This window comes from Theropithecus gelada, chromosome 12 (assembly GCF_003255815.1).
Source record: "Theropithecus gelada isolate Dixy chromosome 12, Tgel_1.0, whole genome shotgun sequence".
In the NCBI taxonomy this organism is placed as follows: Eukaryota; Metazoa; Chordata; class Mammalia; order Primates; family Cercopithecidae; genus Theropithecus; species Theropithecus gelada.
In genome coordinates, this window is record NC_037680.1 from 46334310 (window position 1) to 46356842 (window position 22533).

At 37.7% G+C, this 22533-nt stretch overlaps 1 protein-coding gene across 1 annotated transcript in view; it reads left to right on the forward strand.

Annotated features, from left to right (window-relative positions):
- The window catches only part of UBR3 (ubiquitin protein ligase E3 component n-recognin 3), a 229601-nt gene that overhangs the window by 76094 nt on the left and 130974 nt on the right, over positions 1 to 22533 (forward strand). Inside the window, exons 9-11 of the mRNA XM_025403952.1 lie at positions 6450 to 6629; positions 7665 to 7798; positions 15717 to 15803. Coding sequence (XP_025259737.1) covers positions 6450 to 6629; positions 7665 to 7798; positions 15717 to 15803 — 401 coding nt within the window. The remainder of the gene's footprint in view (positions 1 to 6449; positions 6630 to 7664; positions 7799 to 15716; positions 15804 to 22533) is intronic.

Below are 22533 nucleotides of genomic sequence, written 5' to 3' on the forward strand. Positions count from 1 at the left end.
TGTGATCTCGGCTCACTGCATCCTCCACCTTCCAGGTTCAAGTGATTCTTCTGCCTCAGCCTCCCAAGTAGCTGAGACTACAGGTGCCTGCCACCACACCCAGCTAATTTTTTGTATTTTTAGTAGAGATAGGGTTTCACCACGTTGTCCAGGCTGGTCTTGAACTCCTGACCTCAGGTGATCCACCTGCCTTGGCCTCCCAAAGTGCTGGGATTACAGGCCTGAGCCACCATGCCTGGCCTACTTCTTTACTTTTTAAAGGAAAATTTAAAAGCTGCTTTATGTTATAGTTTTACTAACTTCATGTAACATGACCTTTTCTTTCCTAGAGATTTATCTACATATATTGCTTTTTCTTTTTTCATTTTTGAAATAGTGTCTGCTGTCATTCAGCTGTATGAATGATGTTCTTATATGGAATTATATATTTAAAGAAAGACTTTTCACAAAAATAGTGTTTTATTTATTTATTTACTTTTTAATTATACTTTAAGTTCTGGGGTACATGTACAGAATGTGCAGGTTCGTTACATAGGGATACATGTGCCATGGTGGTTTGCTGCACCCATCAACCTGTCATCTACATTAGGTATTTCTCCTAATGCCATTCCTCCCCCTACCCCCTGCCCCCTGTCCTCCAATAGGCCCCAGTGTGTGATGTCCCCCTCCCTGTGTCCATGTGTTCTCATTGTTCAACTCCCACTTATGAGTGAGAACATGCGTTGTTTGGTTTTCTGTCCTTGTGATAATTTGCTGAGAATGATAGTTTCCAGCTTCATCCATGTCCCTGCAAAGGATGTGAACTCATCTTTTTTTATGGCTGCATAGTATTCCATGGTGTATATGTGCCACATTTTCTTTATCCAGTTCATCATTGATGGTCATTTGGGTTGGTTCCAAGTCTTTGCTATTGTGAACAGTGCCACAGTAAACATACATGTGCGTGTGTCTTTATTGTAGCATGATATATAACCCTTTGGGTATATACCCAGTAATGGGATTGCTGGGTCAAATGGTATTTCTAGTTCTAGATCCTTGAGGAATCGCCACACTGTCTTCCACAATGGTTGAACTAATTTACACTCCCACCAACAGTGTAAAAGCATTCCTATTTCTCCACATCCTCTCCAGCGTCTGTTGTTGCTGACTTTTTAATGATTGCCATTCTAACTGGTATGAGATGGTATCTCATTGTGGTTTTAATTTGCATTTCTCTAATGACCAGTGATGATGAGCATTTTTTCGTATGTTTGTTGGCTGCATAAATGTCTTCTTTTGAGAAGTGTCTATTCACATCCTTTGCCCACTTTTTGATGGGGTTGTTTTTTTATTGTAAATTTGTTTAAGTTTTTTGTGGATTCTACATATTAGCCCTTTGCCAGATGGCTAGATTGCAAAAATTTTCTCCCATTCTGTAGGTTGCCTGCTCACTCTGATAAGTTTCTTTTGCTGTGCAGAAGCTCTTTAGTTTAATTAGATCCCATTTGTCAATTTTGGCTTATGTTGCCATTACTTTTGGTGTTTTAGTCATGAAGTCTTTGCAGCAAAATGTTTTAAATTCATAATTGAGAAAACAAAATTTCGAAGTACCTGTTCTTTTAAAAGAATCTGGAGTCCATTTTCTTCACCAGGTGATTTAGCTGTGCTTATTACATACGGTTTGCATTTGGCCTTTAAGGGAGAATGTTTGGGAACAAGATGAGTGTTAAATCTGCCTCCCATTTTTTTTTTAAATAGTAGCTTTCCTCAGTTTTTATATAAATATCCTTACCTACAAGTCACTCATTAACCTACCTCATTCTAGTGTTCACTCCCATTGTTCTATTGAAATTGCTGTCTACAAAATTGTCCATGACTCATTAGCCATATGTCCTAGTTTTCCGAGAATAGCCTTAAGTTGTGCCTGTTAGTCTGATGTAGTTATTAATACAATTTCTTTTATGCTCAAAAGTGTCCCAGTTTATATGATAAATTATGTGGTTTACCCTTTTTGTAAACTACATGTTGAGAAAGCCAGTGGTCATAGTTTAAACTTTACCTTGCTTGATTTTCAGTCGCATTTCACACTGTTGATTCTCTTTCTGTGGCCCTGCACTCTTCTCTACTTATCCTATCAATATTGGTGTTTCTTGGCACTTTGTCCTCGTGGCTCTGCTTTTCACACTTTTCCCATATTTTTCTGAAATGATATTATATGGTATCAGTTGCTTTTTACATATGCTTCTAATGCAGTTAGTCTTTTCTGGAAATTCTTATATAAATTGAATTTTCAACAAGCTGAAATAAAGATTGTTAAGATCTTTAAATATAATTTTTTTTTTTAGCAGTAAATTACATTATTTCCAGCCAAGGTCTAAAACTATCTTTAGAAGTCTTCAAACTTTGCCATACTATTTTTTCCTCTTTCAGTAGTAGCATAAGATATTATGATATATATTTACTGCTTTTCTAAAAGTATCATAAGCTTTTCCCATTTTTACAGTAAGTATTAGAATAAACCTTAACTATACTGAACTACCCATAACTAGCCACAGATACTACAACAGGATCTCTGTACTTTCTTTTTATTTTTTAGCAGCCTCTATCTAGCCTTGGCTTGAATTGTTGTTAGATGATATTTAAAAATTTTATCTATACTTTTAATAAATACAGGAGCTGATACAATGAGAATTTGCTTGGCCACAGCAATAGCTGAAGACTAAAGGGAAACAGCCTTATAGTAGTACGTGATTCCTACCTTATACTTTTACTTTTTTATATTCAATATTATACCATATGCTTTGTGGTTCCAAACATAGCTCATAATTTTTCATGTCCCAGAATTTATGTTAGAATTTGTCTTTTGAAACAGTCTTTGTAAAGTGGAATCTAAAACCATGTGTTGCATGACATGGGAATGTCTGTAGATGCTCATAATCCCAGATTGCCTTTCCTTCCTGCATATCAAGCTGCTTATTGAATTATATTGTTTGGATGTCTATAAACACCCCAAACACACAATGTTCACAGCAAAGACTCATTATTGCTCCATTAATCTGACTTCTTTTACATTATCCTGTGTGTGTGTGTATGTACATGAGCACGTGAATGTGTATTTTGATTCCAGTGTCTAACCATTCTAAACAGTTGTGCAGCCTAAAAACCTAGGAGTTGTCTTTGACTTCTTTTTATTCCATGCAGATATAGCAGACGTTACCAACTGTCCTTCAAATCTTTTGAATATCTTTACATAGCCTCTTCATCACTGCATCTTTTTGCCACCACCACAGTTCAAGCCATGGCCATCTCTAAGCCTCTTATCTCTTGTTGTTGTCACTCTCCTTCAGTCACTTTTTATATTACACTTCTTATAATGTTCTCTCTCCTAAAACCCCCTAGTGGCTTTCCATTCTCTTCATGTGAATGCTAAAGTTTGGATGCTGGTTTATAAGACCCTGTAACCTCATTTGTACCATGCATCCTCTGCATTCTTTCTTCAAGTGATTCTAACCTTTTCTTATGTACTGCTCCTTCTACCTATAGCACCATCTACTCCACCATCACTAGTTTATCTGGCTAATCCTAATTCCTGCTTTATTTTATAGGCCTCAGTTTAAACTTCACTTCCTCAGGAGAGTCTTTTTTTTTTTTTGAGACGAGTCTTGCTCTGTCACTTAGGCTGGAGTGCAGTGGCACAATCTCGGTTCAGTGCACCCTCCGCCTCCCAGGTTCAAGCAATTCTCCTGTCTCAGCCTCCCGAGTAATTGGGATTACAGGTGCCCGCCACTATGCCCAGCTAATTTTTGTGTTTTTAGTAGAGGTGGGGGTTTCACCACGTTGGCCAGGCTGGTCTCGAACTCCTGACTTCAGATGATCTGCCCACCTCGGCCTCCCAAAGTGCTGGGATTGATTACAGGTGTGAGCCACTATGCCCAGCCAAGTCTTTTCTTGAATTGTAGTCTAGCTTTATTTGTTCTTTTTTTTTTTTTTTTGAGACGGAGTCTCGCTCTGTCGCCCAGGCTGGAGTGCAGTGACCAGATCTCAGCTCACTGCAAGCTCTGCCTCCCGGGTTCACGCCATTCTCCTGCCTCAGCCTCCCGAGTAGCTGGGACGACAGGCGCCCGCCACCTCACCCGGCTAGTTTTTTGTATTTTTTAGTAGAGACGGGGTTTCACCGTGTTAGCCAGGATGGTCTCGATCTCCTGACCTCGTGATCCGCCCGTCTCGGCCTCCCAAAGTGCTGGGATTACAGGCTTGAGCCACCGCGCCCGGCCTATTTGTTCTTATGACTCCCTGTACTTTTCCCGTTACAGCCCTTATCACACTCTGCCTTCTTAGGTATTAATCTCCATGAAGACAGAGATCATCTAAATCTTGATTTATTTACTACTTTATTCTCAGAGATTAGTTGAAAACCTGACCCTTAGTAGCTGCTCAATAAATATTTGTTGATGAGTGAATTTAATTTAACACTGAATCATTGCTCTTTATATCTGTAATGAGGAAAGTACCAGTTTGAGTAAAAATAGAAGTCCTAATCATTTTATTTCATTAATGATTCCAGGGCGTTTTTCACAAGAACAGTAGTATTTAAGCAATGTCGGGAAAAGAGTGAGTTTGATTAATTATATTCTGCTTATTCATCCTCTGGTTTCAATTATATACAACAGTGATTCTCAATTTTTAACTTAAAAAAAATCCCAACATTCCTTAGCACTGTCGCATCAATATCAATGGCTCACTAGCTCAGAAGTGGAACTGTAGTTGTCAGTCATGGGGGTGCTTTTCAGAATCTCAGGGGTTAGTATAAATAATTTGTAAGAAGCCCCTAATCCTTACTTCCTCATTGAGTTAGACCCTCCCTTGTCCATTGAGAAGTACTGAAAGAGAGTGTACTTAACTTCAGTGGGCCCTGTTCTTAGACATTGTTAAACTTATTTAATATTTGGCAAAATAATTGTGTGGACTGAAACCTAAGTTTAATGTGTGGAAATTAAAAAGTGCAGTAGAGGCCTTCCTGACTGATGAGTATGACAGGTAGGTAGGTAGTTGAATAAGTTGGTTAAAGGGAGGACTCATTTAAAAAAATGGTATGAGCTGGGTGTGGCGGCACACACCTGTAATCCCAGCTGCTGAGGAGGCCGAGGTGGGAGGAATGCTTGAACCCAGGAGTTTGAGTCCAGCATGGGCAACATAGTGAGACCCCCATCTTTGAAAAAATATATATATACCTTAAACACTGTATTTTAACTTAAAACACAGAACTGCGTGTTCATTCTCCAGGCTTTTAACTTTGGGCAAAGTATTTTCAGGATATGGTTTCCTTGACTGGAGTTCTCGTTCATCTTTTTTATAAATAGCACATCTATGAAGCATCATCTGTGGATTCTAATTTTAATCTCTTTAAAATAGAGTTAGAATATAAAGCAATCTGAGTGTAAAATATACTTATAGGTTTTATGATTTTTCTGTCCCAAGGTTTTTTAGCTTTTTTTCCTGGCACTTGTTTTTATTTTATTGTCTCTCAAAAGCATATGATTCAGTTTCTGTAATACCTCTCTGTGCTTTCACATGTCATTAGTTCATATACTTTTGATCTAAATTGTGTAATTATGATAAAAAGAACAATTAGCATAAATAGAAACAAAAATTGACTCTGGGTAACCATACACCCCAGCTTGTGTACAGGGAATGAGCTACAAGCCTTGAGCATTCCATGTATTATGGGTATTAATATGCTTTACAATGGGAATGGAAACTTCCTAGTCCAGTGAGTCAGTGAAGTTGGAATAGGTTAAAGTGAGCTAATACATATATACTAATAATTTTAATGCTAAATATTTTGTACAAGCCTATCCCCCCACCACCCCCAACGATGTATTTAAACTACTTTTTTTCCACAGCTTAAGAAGTTGGTGTGTGTGTGTGTTTTTCTTTTTTTAAAATGTGTTTTTTCTTTTATCTTTGAAATACTGTTTGCTAAAAATTGTATTGATGTATTCTTTGAATAGAAGAAAGGAATTAAATGTATGTCTCTTGAAATCATACAGATTTGATTGATAAGATGAAATGAGATTAATCTAGGGGTAAAAATTTTTTATTGATTGGATCAGAAAATATTGCATTATATCATTAGAATCAAGAAAATAAGGTTTTATAAACATACAGCTACTTCAGTATCATGTCATATATTGGACATATGGTAATAATTACTATAATGATGTGCTAAGTACTTTTTGTTAATGCTTCATGTAATTATTTTAAGATGGATGTTTTTATTTTCCACTTTATAGATGAGGAAATTGATTCAGAGAGTGTAAATATTGTGCCTAAAGCCATATAGGTATTAAATGGAAGGCTGGGGTTTGAATTTAGGTATATCTGATTCTAAAGTGTATGTATTCTGTATTATTTGTTAAGCTTTTAAAAAAATCTTATGACACTTTTGGGTTTTGTATGTCTTTTTTTAGATGAAGAAAATAGTTTACATGTGGTAGTGAACTGTGGAGAAGCATTACTGAAGAATAACACTTATTGGCCTCTTGTTAGTGATTTTATTAATATTCTTTCTCATCAAAGTGTGGCCAAGAGATTTTTGGAGGATCATGGTTTGTTAGTTACATGGATGAACTTTGTATCTTTCTTTCAAGGTATGAATTTTACTGGTACCTTTGTTAATTTTTTGGTTTACAAAATTCCTAATGCTAAATTATTAAGCATCAATTAAAATATAATAGCATATCATTCAGACTACATATGAAATATCTCATTATTTTAATTGGTATTTGTAAGTACTCTAATAAATTGTTCATAAAACATACCAAGGAATTAGGAAAAGTGTCAAATGATTGAAAAAGAAACAGGAGTATAACTTTTTTAAGCATTTAAAAAATTTAACTTAATTTTTTTATTTTTAGTAGAGACAGAGTCTCACTATGTTGCCCAGGCTGGTCTAGAACTCCTGGGCTCAACCAATCCATTTGCCTCAGCCTCCCAAAGTGCTGGGATTACCAGGATTAGCCACTGTGCCTGGCTTTGAAGCATTTGTAACCATTAATCTAGAAATGTGAAATCTATTCTCTGAGAAAGATTCATAACACATAAAACTTTCAAGTAAGATCAATTAAAATTTTTTTCAGTGGCTCACGCCTGTAATCCCAGCACTGGGAGGCCGAGACGGGTGGATCACGAGGTCAGGAGATCGAGACCATCCTGGCTAACACAGTGAAACCCCGTCTCTACTAAAAAACAAAAAAATTAGCTGGGCGTGTTGGCGGGCGCCTGTCGTCCCAGCTACTCGGGAGGCTGAGGCAGGAGAATGGCGTGAACCCGGGAGGCGGAGCTTGCAGTGAGCTGAGATCCGGTCACTGCACTCCAGCCTGGGCGACAGAGCGAGACTCCGTCTCAAAAAAAAAAAAATTTAATTTTTTTGACTTTCTTATTAAAAGATATTCAGTTTGTTACATGAGACAATTCATAACATGTTTCTAAGAAAACTTAGTTTGTAAAAAATTCTGAAAGGACTAGATTGTTTCATTTTTAGTCATTTGCTTCTGTATGTACTGTGTCAGTAATGCCGTTTGTGTGCATAAATGTGTTTGGGACTGGGAACTGTTGTACTTGATATTTAATATGAATGTGTGCTTCCACTTGACAAGGTTTATATCTGCTTTAATTTTTGCAAGGTATGAACTTAAACAAGCGAGAGCTAAATGAGCATGTGGAATTTGAGTCTCAGACCTACTATGCTGCCTTTGCTGCTGAACTTGAGGCCTGTGCACAGCCAATGTGGGGGCTTTTATCACATTGTAAAGTTAGGGTATGTTGGAAATATTTTTGTTAATTTCTGTGTTTATTTAAGAAAAAGACTTGTGAAAAATATTGGTTTGTTCATTTATATATAATGTGTAATGTTTAATTTTGTTTCAAATTGAATTCAACTTTATGAAAATTGACCCGAGACGGTAATTTTCATTCTTAGGCAGTTTGGAATTCATTATTATCAGATTTTTCCAGCCTATTGCTATTGTGAACAGTCTTTGGAACTTCATTAGTCTCCACATTCATCTTTATTGTTTCATTTATTATCAGTTACCTAATGCTTCTTATCTTTCAAGGAGTAGGATAGTCCTCAATGTTACACTTTCAAGATTCCAAGGACAAAACAAGTATAAATTTCAAAAACCTTCCTGTGATTGTTATATAATGTATATTATAATATATACTATTATAAGCATTGGTTTGATGGGTCTCCAGAAACTTTGGGCAATCCAGACAAATGGAATCCCTGACCCTATTAAACTGAAGACTTGACTAAAATTTTGATATATGGACACCATGCAGTTCCAGCCTGTTGTCCTGTACCAGTAATCATGCTGGACAAGATTTTGTAGTAGACATATTTTGAAGCCCTGGGTTCTAGTTTTGGCTCTGCCTCTTTTTTACTTGGGTGACTTGGTCAGCTCATTTAAAAATATTTGAATTTCTCAGTCTGTTTACTGACCTTTTAAAAACAAAGTAAAAGAGAAATGGACAGTAAGTCTTGCTCTTTGTTATTGTGAAGCTCTCTTCCATCTACCACTTAAACGTATGTGTTTCTATAAGTAGATTTATACTGTGTTTTGTTAGTTCAACCATTCCCTAAATGCAGATGACTCACAACCTTGTTACAGTCTTAATAGATTCAAATTTCTTTTTTTCTTTTTTTAGAGGGAGTCTTTCTCTGTCGCCCAGGCTGGAGTGCAGTGGCGCCATCTCCGCTTACTGCAACCTCCATCTCCCAGGTTTAAGCAATTCTCCTGCCTGAACCTCCTGAGTAGCTGGGATTACAGGTGTGCACCAGCACACTTGGCTAATTTTTGTATATTTAGTAGAGACAGGGTTTCACCATGTTGGTCCGGTTCAGATTTCTAACAGGTCTGATTATTAATGTAGATCCCCTTGTAGGTACATGAATTTTCTCAGGTTCTGAATTAACTTTTAAAAACTATCTGTCCATACTATATTTCCTTTTGTGCCCTTATTGTCATTTAATGGTATCTTAAATTACTTAATTGTCCATTCTGGAAACTTTCTTCCCTTGCAGTACTAGTTGTGTTCAACCTGTAATCAGATACTAAGAATCTTTCTTTCATTCCAGAAATATTCCTCTCCTGCTTTTTTCCTTTATTTCTCTGTATTTTAAAAATATGGATTATTAATGTATTTTAAAAATGTGGATTATTAAGGTAACTTCTTAACTGGTTTTCCTATTTCTAGACTCTTTCTACTGTGACCTATGTCAATACCAAACTTACTTTTCTAAGCTCTATAAATCTCCCTCTCCTTTACTTAAAAATCATTCAAGTTCTCATCACTTTATAGGATAACATCTATTTTTCTTCTAGAGACATTTAAAATTCTCCACAGGTTGCCCTCAACTTGGCTCTCATAATTCATTATCTTTTATTTTTTATTTTTTGAGATGGAGTCTCACTCACTGTCGCCCAGACTGGAGTGCAATGGTGCGATCTCAGCTCACTGCAACCTCTGCCTCCTTGGTTCAAGTGATTCTTCTGTCTCAGCCTCCCAAGTAGCTGGGATTACAGATGTGCACCACCATGCCTGGCTAATTTTTGTATTTTTAGTAAAGACAGGGTTTCATCATGTTGCATAGACTTGTCTTAAACTCCTGACCTCAGGTGAACTGCCCACCTTAGCCTATAATTCATCTTCTTATACCACCTCTCCCTCCGTACCTTTATTGGATTGATTATTATTCCTCAACGTGCAGTGTCCTTTCTTGATTCCTGTGCTTTTGTTCAAGCTAGTCTCTTTCTTTGGCATACACTCTTTCATTCTCTTTTGTTGGCTCAGTGTTTTTCTTGCATGAGAGTTATCTTGGAAGCTTAAAAAATATGTATGCATGAGCCCCACTGTCAGAGGTTTTGATTCACTAGATATGCAGTGGGACCTGGGTAGTGATTCTAACCAAAATGAAGAACAATTAATATTAACTCTTTGAAATTTTAAAGTTTTCTTCAAATATTCTGAAGACTCAGATATATAATCTACTCATTTATTCCTCCAGTCAGATTGTTTTCATAATGTACCTTGTTTAATTTCCACTGTAGCATTTATCAAGAAACTGTCATATAATATGAGGTTTGTTTGTTCATTTATTAAAAAAATATATGCCAGACATTATTTTAGATGCTTAAATTTTTGGTACTGAACCAAATAGATACAGTTCTTGCTCTCATGGGTGAGATAAACCTTGAGTAAGTAAACACATCTGTTTACTTCACAAGCTTTCGTAAAGTGCTTTTTGGGAAAATAACAGGTTGTTATGAGGGAGAGTAATGAGTATGAGGACTAATGATTTGAGTATCAGAGAATGTCTTTATGAAGAGAGAATATGAAGGGCCTATCTCTGTGAAGGTTAAATTGGGGTTAGTGGTAGTCACGCGGGAGATTAGAGGGAATAGCCTACCTTCGGTAGGAAAGTGATTGGTCCTTTTTTTTTTTTTTTTTTTGAGACGGAGTCTTGCTCTGTCTCCCAGGCTGGAGTGCAGTGGCACGATCTCGGCTCACTGCAAGCTCCGCCTCTCGGGGGTTATGTCCTTCTTCTGTCTCAACCTCCCGAGGAGCTGGGACTACAGGCCCCTGCCATGACGCCTGGCTAATTTTTTGTATTTTTTTTTTGTAGAGACAGGGTTTCACCGTGTTAGCCAGAATGGTCTCGATCTCCTGACCTCATGATCCGCCCGCGTCGGCCTCCCAAAGTGCTGGGATTACAGGCGTGAGCTACTGCACCCGGCCGTGATTGGTCTTTTTAAGGAATTTGTGGCTGGAACCACAGAGTAAACAAGGTGGAGTTGGAGAGAGAAGCGGAGATCAGATTATTATTGCAGATATTCGCAGATCATGTTAAGGACTCTTGGATTCAGTTTTAAGGAGAAACCACTGAAGATTTTTAAGCAAGGGTTTAATGTGATCAGATTTACCCTTAAAAGATCATTCTGTTCCTGGAGAAGACTGGATTTGAGCAGGAGTAGCGTGGGTGGGAAGCAGCAAAGCCAGGAGTAAATAGACCAATTAAGATGCTACGATAAATTGATCTCACTTGTATGTAGAATCTAAAAAAGTTGAACTTATAGCAGTAGAGAGTAGAATGATGGTTTCCAGAAGCTGGGGCTGAGGGAGTGGGAAATGGGGAGATTTTGACTAAAGGGTACAAAGTTTTAGCTAGAGAGGAGGAATAACTTTTTGAAATCTATTGCACAGCATGGTGACTGTAGTTAATAATAATGTATTTTACATTTCAGAATTGCTAAAGGAATAGGTTTTTAATGCTCTCACTACAAAAAATGATAAGTGTCTGAGGTGATGGATATGTTAATTAGCTTGATATACTCATCCCACAATCCTTGTGTGTGTGTGTATATATATGTGTATATATATATATACATATATATATCTGGAAACATCACATTGTACCCCATAAATAAATGTAGTTATTATTTGTCAACTAACAGATGCTATGACAGTAGTCTGAACATGAAATTCAGGTAGCATATATATTTGATATATATATATTCAAAGTGTATTTTGGATATTCAAGATGTATTTTTGAGGTAGCATCTACAGGCTTGGTGATGGATTGTACATTATTGATGAGAGAGAGAGACTTTTGAGTTACTGTGTATGGAAGTGCTATTTACAAAGGTAGTAAAGACTGAGAGAATGTCAAGTTTAGAGAGATCAGAATTAGCTTTAAATAGGTTAAGTTTGAGATGCCCGTGAAATGTCCAAGTAGAAATAGAGAATAGACAGTTGGATATATGAGTCTCATGCTCAAAAAGTAAGTCTGGACTGAGGTTATACATTCTAGACCCTTCGACATATAGAATATATTTATCACCAAGGGATGGAATGAGATTAAATAGGGAGAAGAGAGATGTGAACCCCGAAGAAAAAACTGACATTTAGATATTAAGGATAGGGAGAAGAGAAAAATCAGAAGAATGCCATGTCATGTATGTAAGCCAACAGAAGATACTCAGTAAAGTGGGTTGATATGATATTGATATAAAAAGATCAATATTTTAAGAAGATTATTCTGACTACTGTGTTAAAGATGAATTTGAATTATGAGGCTGAGGTTATGTTTATCTCTTTGATAATGAAAAATTATTGTTTCTGGGCAGTAGTTCATATTTCAGCTTTGAAGGCTAGAATTACAATGCAGTATGGTTCTCCTAATCTATGAAATAAAGAGAACAGAGAGAAAACAGGCTCCTGTTGTCCTGGCAGTGTCAGAGAGTAACTTCTCAGTTACAGGAGCATCTGGTTCCTAGATAAGACATTCTCTTGGTGAACACTTACACTATGTGAGACATTATTCTAGGCACTTTTCATATATTCTTATCTAACCTTCATTGCATCTCCTATAAAGTACATGGCATCATTCTGTTCTTTCAGAGGTTAAATAACTTGCTTAAGTTCACATACTATAAGTAGACACTGAATTTGAAAGCAAATTCATCTGATTTAAAAACCAATGCTCTTTATCACTTTGCTATAGTTGTTTTTTAAGCAAGAATGTCCAAAGCTTTTTAGCTGCAGTGCTGTCAGGGTTTAGAAGTATAAACTAGAAGAAACACTATTGTTTGTAGGAAAAAAAATGTTATTTCTCTGTTTAAATTTTCTACTGTAAAATATAAAACTTAAGGATTAAGTAATTTAAAAGGAAACTTCACTTGATAAATTACTGTCTTTGTATGATTGCATTGAATGCTATTTGATTCTTGAAAACATTAAGGGCTAGTTAAAAAAAGTAATACTACTGAGATAGCTCAGTCAGTACAGCATCATACTTTTAATGCTAATTAACTAATGACATGACGATTGGATAAGAGGATGACACGTTTCTAGAATTTTACTGATACTTGCTTTCTAAGGAGAAAATTAAACTGCAAAATCTTCATCCGGTGGCAACTATAGGGTACTACAGACTTGATAAAAGATTAATGTGGTCTTGACTCTTTGGAGCACTTAATTACTTGTCACACATAGTGTTAACCTATGATACAGAGCATTTTATGTACATCATTTCACTTGCCGCTTCAGGACAGTACTGGGAAGTAGGTTGCATTATGCCCATTTTTACATGTGGAGAAACTGAGACTCATAAAATTTAAGTAATTTGCTCAAGGTCATAAAACTACTAAGTTAGCATGCATACTGACTTTTTTGGGGGTTGGGGAGTGGTAGTAGTGAGAAGATAGGAGAGAGACAATCAGAACATGATTATGAAATATGCTGTATTTATGAATGGAATTAACTGGTCACCGTTTTAAGACTCTTAGTACCTACTTGTCAAATTGTTCTCCAGAAGGTGGTGCCAGTTTACATTTGCACTAAGAGCCTGTAATGGTACCCCATTGCCCAAATGCTTGATGAAATAGGAGAACATTTGGTTTTAAAAGTTTATCTGTGAATTACCTGCTGCTTTAGTTTGGTTATGACAGATTATTTATGAAAACTTATAAGTGCCATTAATTTGTTTTCAGTGAGAGGTGTGGAATAGAATGTATAAAATAATATTTTATAAATATAAATCTCATATAGCATAGATTAAAACAGGATGAGAATGTTAGTAAGGTGACCAGGTAAGTGATTTTGGTCTGTATTGTGGCAATGGAAATAGGCATGAAGCTATATGATAATATCAAGCAAGAATTGACATGACATGGAGATGAGTAAGGTGAAGGAGAAGTCAAGAATGAATGTGAGACTTTCAGCTTTTTAAAAAGGCATGTTTATATCATTTACATAGGTAGCTGATGAGTTTAACCCACGTGGCTTTGATGCTTTCTGTACTTACACATTATACATTGATACCCCAAAATATCTTTTTTTAACTTAAATAAAATTCACCATTTAACCATTTTAAAGTATATACTATTAAGTGGTTTACAGTGTATTCACAAAGTTTACCACTACTACCACTATCTAATTCCAGAGTATTTCTATCACCCCCAGAAGAAATTGCATACCTCCCAATTCCAACCTCCCCTCATCTCTTGGAAATCACTAATCTACTTTCAGTCTTTATAAGTCTGCCTAGTCTGCACATTTCATATAAATGGAATCCTGTAATATGTGGCCTTTTGTGTCTGGCTTCTTTCACTTAATGTAATGCTTTCAAGGTTCAGCTGTGTTGTAGCATGTCTCAGTACTTCATTCCTTTTTCTATCTGAGTAATATTTCATCATATGGATATACAACATTTCATTTGTCCTTTCATTAGTTGATAGATATTTGGGTTGATTCCACTTTTTGGCTGCTATGAATAATACTTCTGTGAATATTTATGTACATTTTTTGTGTGAACATATGTTTTCAATTCTCTGGAAATACACATAGGAGTGGAATTACTTGGTTGTTTGGTAACTCTATATTTAACTTACCAAAGAACTGCCAAATTTTTTTTTTTCTTTTTGAGATAGGGCCTCACTCTGTTGCCCAGGCTGGAGTGCAGTAGCGTGATCATACCTCATTGCATCCTTAAACTCCTGGGCTCAAGCAGCCCTTCCACCTCAGCCTCCCTCCCAAGTAGATAGGACTATACATGCATGCCACCACTCTTGAGTAATTTTTAAATTTTTTTCGCAGAGACAGAGACTTGCTGTGTCCCAGCTAGTTTTGAACTCCTGGCCTCAATTGATGCTTCTGACTTGGCCTCCCAAAGTGTTGCCATTATAGGCGTGAGACACCGTGCCCAGCTGCAAACAATTTATCAAAGCAGCTGTACCATTTTACAGTCTTATCAGCAGTATATGAGGATTCCAATTTCTCTGCATCCTTCCTAACACTTTGTTTCCTTTTTTAAAATTATGGCCTCTCTAGTTGGTGTGAAGTGGTATCTCATTGTGGCTTTGATTTGCATTTTCCTATGATGTTGAGCATCTTTGATTGTGCTTATTGGTCATTTGTGTATTTTCTTGGAAGAAATGTCTTTTTAAATCCTTTGCCTGTTGTTGTTGTTGTTGTTGTTGTTGTTTTTGGTGAACAAGCCTATCATTATTTCTATTTCTGTTTAATTTGGAACTCACCTATTTTGGTGGATCCATTTTACCACAAAACATTGTAGTTGTGTTTTACAGTACTCTTACTTCAAGTGGCACACACATCATATCTTTTCCCTAATTCTGTTGTAAGTCAAGGTATTCACAGGTTACTTACAGTCCGCATATGCTCTGCCCTTTCTTTTTAATTGTGTAAAATATACATAACATTTACCACTATTTTTAGCTGTGAAATTCAGTGACTTGAAGTACATTTACAGTGTGGTACAACTCTTGCTACTGTCCATGTCCAATACTTTTTCATCAGCCGCAAAGAAGCTCTGTACCCATTAAACAATGACATTAGGGAATTTATGATAAATTGGTGGGGGGGGGGTCTCCTGAAATGGAGTCTGATTTAAATCTATTTGAAATCTATTTCAGCTTTCATTCATTTTTAGAAACATATTGTAAAAAAGGAAGCATATCGACTTATTTAATTTTCATATTTGTCACTGGTTGGTTATGAAGGGACAGTTTCTTGAAATGGCAAATATAATATTGAAAATGTTTACGTTTTACCATTTTATGTATATACAATGCATATAATGATTATTACATATAATTTAATGTTGAAAATATATGTTTATATAGTATACATTTATTATATATAACTTACTATTTTAGGAAACTCAAGAATATACCCGAAATGTTGTTAGATATTGCCTTGAAGCTCTTCAAGACTGGTTTGATGCTATTAACTTCGTAGATGAGGTATGTATATTTTCTGATGTATGTAAAGACATTTAAGAAAAGTGTTAGATTTCATTTAATGTTGAAAATAATACCTTTTCATAGGAGAGGGGAGGAAGTAATGAACATATTAGGCTTTGAAAAAGAGAAACCCAAAGGGGAGACTAATTCTTTAGTTCTTTGACATTTAGGAGATTCTGGAGCACACTAATATGTCTGCTTATTTCCTAGAGAAGAGTGGCATGATTTGTTTTTCCATTATGAAGTATATATGTTTCATTATTTCTTATTGGGTGAAAATTAGTTTCAGTTGAATATATAAAAGTGACAATGCAAGTGTGAATAGGATAGGGGAGATTAATGAAAAGGGTATCACAACTCTATTAATTGGACAGTGTTCTGCTTGTCAGAGTAGGAAAAGATGGGCTTGAACAAAGGTGATTATTGTTAATAATGAGAAGAGCTGGCACAGGACTTGGTATGTATGAATTGAACAAGTAATTGCTTTTATTAGTCAGCCAAGTTTACCATCAGAAGCTCCTTCTATTCCTCTTATGAAGCAGGGTCAGAATATGCCATATGCAAAAGAAAGACCATGTTTCAGACAGCTCACCCCCACTTCGTCTGGTTTCTGAACCCTGGGCACACAGAACATTGCTGTGTGTTTGTGTATATGTGGAGGGTAGGCAAATTTTATCTCTTGTGTGTATGTGTGTTTTTTCCCCTTTCTGTTTTAAAAATTTTTGACACAATCACAAATCTATTGGAAAGTTGAGTGGATAAAGAACTTTCTATTCTTGAACCATTTGAGAGTTCAGTTGTTGACTTGATGCCTCACTATCCCCATGCATTTAAGTGTTTCCTACAAACAAGGATATTTTCTTATATAGCCAGAATGCAACTATAAAAATCATTAATATATTATTAACATTTAATTCTTATAACTCATTTATGTTTTATCAGTTGTCCCATGATATCTTTTATAGAAAAAGGATCTGGTTCAGAATTGCATTTTGCATTTTGTTATCATGTCTCTAATCTCCTTCTGAGACATTTTCCCAGTCTTTCTTTGCATTTTAGGACAGTGACTTTTTTTTTTTTTTTGAGACAAAGTCTCACTCTGTTGCCCAGGCTGGAGTGCGATCTCCGTTCACTGCAACCTCTGCCTCCCAGGTTCAAGCAATTCTCCTGTCTCAGCCTCCTGAGTAGCTGGGATTACAGGTGCGTGCCACCACACCCAGCTGATTTTTTTATATTTTTAGTAGGGACAGGGTTTCATCATGTTGGCCAGGCTGGTCTGGAACTCCTGACCTCAGTTGATTCACCCGCCTCAGCCTCCCAAAGTGCTGGGATTACCGGTGTGAGTCACTGCTCCTGGCCAGGACAGTGACATTTTGAAGAATGCCTCTCAGTTTGAGTTTGTTTCATGATTAGATTCAGATTATGTATCATTTTCAGGAATATTACAGAAGTGATGTTGTAGTCTTTTCATCGCATCCTATCTGGTGGTTTGTGATTTGTGTTCTATTACTGATGATGTTCCCTTTGATCACTTGATTAGGGTAGTACCTGCTAGACTCTTTCATCATAAAATTACCCTTTTTCTCATGTAATTAATAAAGTATTTTGTGATCCAGGTTTTAATTCATTCATTTATTTTTGTCTCTAGAGATTCATAGTTTCTATTTTATTCAATGGGTTATAAGCTATTTCCGTCATTATTTGATGCTCAGATTGCTTCAGATTTGGCCAGTGAGAGCCCCTTTAAGCTTAGTTTCTGCTTGTCCCATCATTTTTTGAGAACTTCCATGTTTTCTGGCCCATCAGGATGTTTCAGACTCATAGTTTCCCCATCCATTCCTGGAATCAATCATTTCTTTATGGATCCCTGGTTACTTTTAGTGTGGAACAATATTTAGAAAAATCTAGGTGCTACATGTGCTCATTGCTATTGGCGTATCACTGCTCCCAGGACTTCACAGTGAACAGAGGAGTGTATGTATGTAAGTACATATACATATTTGCATCTATATTTATTTGTCTACAGTGAAATCTGTGAGTTCAAACTGATATTTTTAATTCAAGTTTAACACTGTAGGATTTATTCTAGTTTTCTTCAATAGTGGAAAACCTGGCTTCCATTATCTTTAATATGTTTACTTATCTATAAATACATATTTATTTATGACCAATCTCACATATAAATATGAGAAGCGACTCTCATCTCAGTTGCCTCTCTTTCCCCTGCATGGATGCCTCTTTTCCCTGCTTTGACTCTGAGTCCTCATCCTAGTACCCCTTTTCCCACACGTGGACACCCTCCTCATCCTGCCTGGGCTCTGACTCCCCACTTTGGACTGCCCTTCTGTGGAGAAGCCCTGTTCACCCTCTTTGTGCTTGAAATTCCCGCACCAGGCTCTTCCTGTTTTTGGATGTCCTCCTCATTCTGCCTTGGCTCTGATGCCTCCTGCTGGGCTCTTTGCACATGTGGATAATCTCCTTACCCAGCTTGGATTTTGATTCCCTATTCCAGGCTGGCCCCCTGTGTTGTTGCCCTCCTTACCTCAGTCAGGCTGTGATTCCCCATTTGGAGGCCCTCCTCACCCAGATTGGCTCTGATGCTCTACACTGGGCTGCCCTGCTGTGTGGGTCCCCTTTGACTCTGTCCACGTCTGATGCCCTGTGCTAGGCCACACCCCCTATGCCTGAGCAACCCCTGACATCTCAACCCCTCGATTACCCCCAACAGTTGCCCTCCTCAGTCTGAGCTCTGACTTCCCTCTCAGTTTCCTAAACTTTAGATGCTTATTTTACCATGCTCCCTCTCTTTACCTTCCAGTGGCTTTAGGAATGGTTTAGGAAGGGAAGAACCCTTTGTTATCTTTAATTCTAATCCCTCCTTTCCTGAATTAATTTTTCTTTACCCCTCATTACCCCTCCCCCAACATTTGTGTCAGCTCTTAGCCTTCAACCTGGATTTTGTCCATTTGGATTTTGATTCTGCCCTGACCAGCTCATCTTGATTCTTTGCTTTGTGTAACTGTTGGTCTTTAGGCTTAAATTCTGTTTACATAAATGGTAATAGGTCAGTGTTCAGAGAGAATATTCTCCAGCCTTCATGGAGCTCCATCCCACTTCCAGCCTGCTTCCCTCCTTCTTCAACCTGTCCAGGGTCAGTCCCTCAGCTGGAGCTTTAACTGAAGCTTTTCTCAATCCAGCTTTCTTTGGTGTTTGAAACTTCAGGAGTTATTGTTGAAATAGTAGCATCACTAAGGCAGCAGTAAGATTGAACTGGGGGAAAATTATACAAAAGAAAATGATATTTAAATTAATCATGCTTGGAATCAGGAGTATAGTGAAGGACGGTTAGAATCATGTATGACATACAGAGCAGCTGAACTCTAGGAAATATTGTATTTGTTTTTCACACAGAAATATTTTTAGGAAGATATTGAATGTTCTCAAAAATTTAAATGGATTCTTAAAAGAGTAGAAATTAAGTATAGAACTTAAGGAATCAAATAATATGTTATTTATTTATTTTTGAGATGGAGTTTTTGCTCTTGTTGCCCAGGCTGGGGTGCAGTGGCACAATCTCGGCTCATTGCTGCCTCCACCTTCTGGGTTCAAGCGATTCTCCTGCCTCAGTCTCCCGAGTAACTGGGACTACAGGCTTGTGTCACCATGCCTAGCTAATTTTTGTATTTTTAGTAGAGATGGGGTTTCACTGTGTCGACCAGGCTCGTCTCGAACTTCTGACCTCAGGTGATCCACCCACCCTGACCTCCCAAAGTTCTGGGATGACAGCCGCGAGCCCCTGTGCCTGGCCCATGTCATGTTTTTATATGGTGCTTAAAGGTTTTATTATTCCTCCTTTTTTTTGTCATTGGGAAGTGGAGATGCAGAGATATTAAATGACTTGCCTATTGTTATGTAGCAAATTATGGTACTTCTGGGTCCACAGTCCACATTTTGGAACTCCTTGTGTGGTAGTGTTTTAACTATATTGGTTGTTGGCAGTGGAAAGAGCTTTAACGTCAGGCAGATTTGAGTGTAAATTGTGACTCTGCCATAATTTAACTAGCTATGTGGCCTTGGATAGATTTCTGGCCGGGCGCGGTGGCTCAAGCCTGTAATCCCAGCACTTTGGGAGGCCGAGGCGGGTGGATCACGAGGTCAGGAGATCGAGACCATCCTGGCTAACATGGTGAAACCCCGTCTCTACTAAAAATACAAAAAACTAGCCGGGCGTGGTGGCGGGCGCCTGTAGTCCCAGCTACTCTGAGGCTGAGGCGGGAGAATGGCGTGAACCCGGGAGGTGGAGCTTGCAGTGAGCCGAGATCGCGCTACTGCACTCCAGCCTGGGCGACACAGCGAGACTCCGTCTCAAAAAAAAAAAAAAAAAAAAAGATTTTTTTAGGTTTAATTTTTAACATATTTTTACTTTTTTTTTTTTTTTAAACCCTGCTGAGCCCATTTCCTCATCTGTTGAAGTTGGTAACATTAACCAGTGAGGATTGACTAAGAGGCACATATTACATGTGTGATAAACATTAGTTCTTCTTCCATCCTCCCAAAGTGTTGAGATTACAGGTGTGAGCCATTGTGCCTGGCCAATAATATGTTTTGAACTGAAGTAAGCCAAATCAATCATACAGAAACAGGGGATGGAATACATTTTCCTATAAGATAGGCCATTTAAGAGTTCTTAAAAATATGAATATCATGTAGGGCAACAATTGTGAGTTTGTAGCAGAGTGGGTTTGGCTAGAGTCCTCTGGTAAGAGGAAAGTAGAACATGCATTCATATAGCAAATATTTATTGAATGTTTACTATGTTGTAAACATAGGGGATATAGTGGTAAAACAGTCCGTAACTTAAGGAGGTGGAAGACAAGTATATGGTTAATTTGATTCCTGTGCTTCTGTAAAGTTGTGACCAGGTGCCATGTAGGAGGATAAAAGGGAGCACCTGACTTAGCCTGAAGAACCCAAGAAAAGCTTCTTAGTAGAAGTGTCAACCGAGCAGTCTTAAAGATACATTAATCCAATGGGAGAAGGGATATATAACATTTGGGGCAGAGGGAATAGTGTATATACAAAGGCACAGAAGCTTAGTAAGTTAGGGGCAGTACCTATGGTGCATGAATTTGTGTGACAGATGAGGCTGGAGAGGTAAGCTGTTTCTTCTCAGGAGTTGGAAGGTTATCAGGAGGCTAAAACCATAGGGAGTCATTAAAAGATTGTGAGTGGAAGAAGTTCAAGATTAAATTAATGTTTAAGTAAGACCACCTTCTGGCAGCATATAGCGGGTAATAGAAGATATGTTAGTCAAGGTTCTTTTAATGCAAGGGGAAAAATAATTTAAAGCAGCCTGAGTTAAAGAAGCAGTCATTTATCATTAATACATAGGGGTGTCTCAGGGTTAGGGCACCTGGACCTCAGGGATGGACTGGAAATCTGAATAGGAGCTCTTGTCGCTTGCCTTTGCTTTGCCCTGTGTGTATGTGCCTCATTTTTTCTTCCCTTCCCGTACTTTGTCCATGTGGTGAAATACTGCCTTCTTATAGTTGCCTGATGTTACCATTTCAGGCATACTCCCAGATTGTCTGTGAATGTCCCTGAATCCCAGTTCCAATTTTTTAAGAGAGAAAATCATTGCTCAGGCTGGGTCAGATGTCCCCTGCCCTGCCTGCAGTCAAATATGGCTACTATAAACTTGACTGTTAGGCCCCAATCTCTGTGTGTGGTTGAGGTGGCAGAGAGTGGGAAAGGAAGACACATTCTGAGAAGATGGGAAGCTTGTGAGCTAGGCAGACACCACAAAAGGTGTTTTATGGAAGATAATAGTAGAAGTAGCAGTTATCACTGAAACCTAGGCACTAGGTGTTGAGTGCCTGAGCTAAGGTTAGTTAGGTGCAGTGTAGACAGAAAGAAGAAAGTGGATTTAAGAGATTATTTAAAAAATAAGTAAACATAATTTGATACCTCATCAAATATAGGAGGCTTGTGAGAAGGAGGAAGTCTACATTTCATATTTAAATTACTGGGAATCTGGAGAAGAAATATTGAGGAGGATTGAGTTTTATGGCAAAGATACTGAGTTTGGTTTGAACACACTGTATTTGTAGTCCCATGGAGTATTAAGTATTGATGTTCAGTAGACACCTGAAAGTGAGATTTGGAGTTCAGGAGTGAGATTTCTGCTGAGATTTGGGAGTCAACTGGGTAGAGTTAGCAGCTGAAGCTGTGTATCTGGATAAATTCACATATAATGAGAAGACTGTAGAGTGAAGAATGGAATCCAAGGACTATCAGTATATATAGGAATAGAAGAAGCGCTTATCAAGTAGCCAGTCTGTGATATTAGACAAGGAAGGAATATGGACTTTAACATTATGGAGAATGTGAATATAGGATATGCTAAAGCCCTGAAAGATAAAATAGAGTTCATGGCTTACTAGTTAATAGCAATATGTACTGGATACTGTGCTGTTTTACTTATTTCTTGCAGCTGCCCAACTCTTTATTATTCCTACTCTAAGGACCAGACAGCTTAGGCACAGAGAGGCAACTTGCCCAGTTTTACAGGTAGGTGGCAGTGACAGGATTCTGCACTTAGGGTGCAGGCACGGTGGCTCACGCCTGTGGTCCCAGCACTTTGGGAGGCTGAGACAGGTGGATCACTTGAGGTCAGGAGTTTGAGACCAGCCTGGGCAACATGGTGAAACCCCATCTCTACTAAAATTAC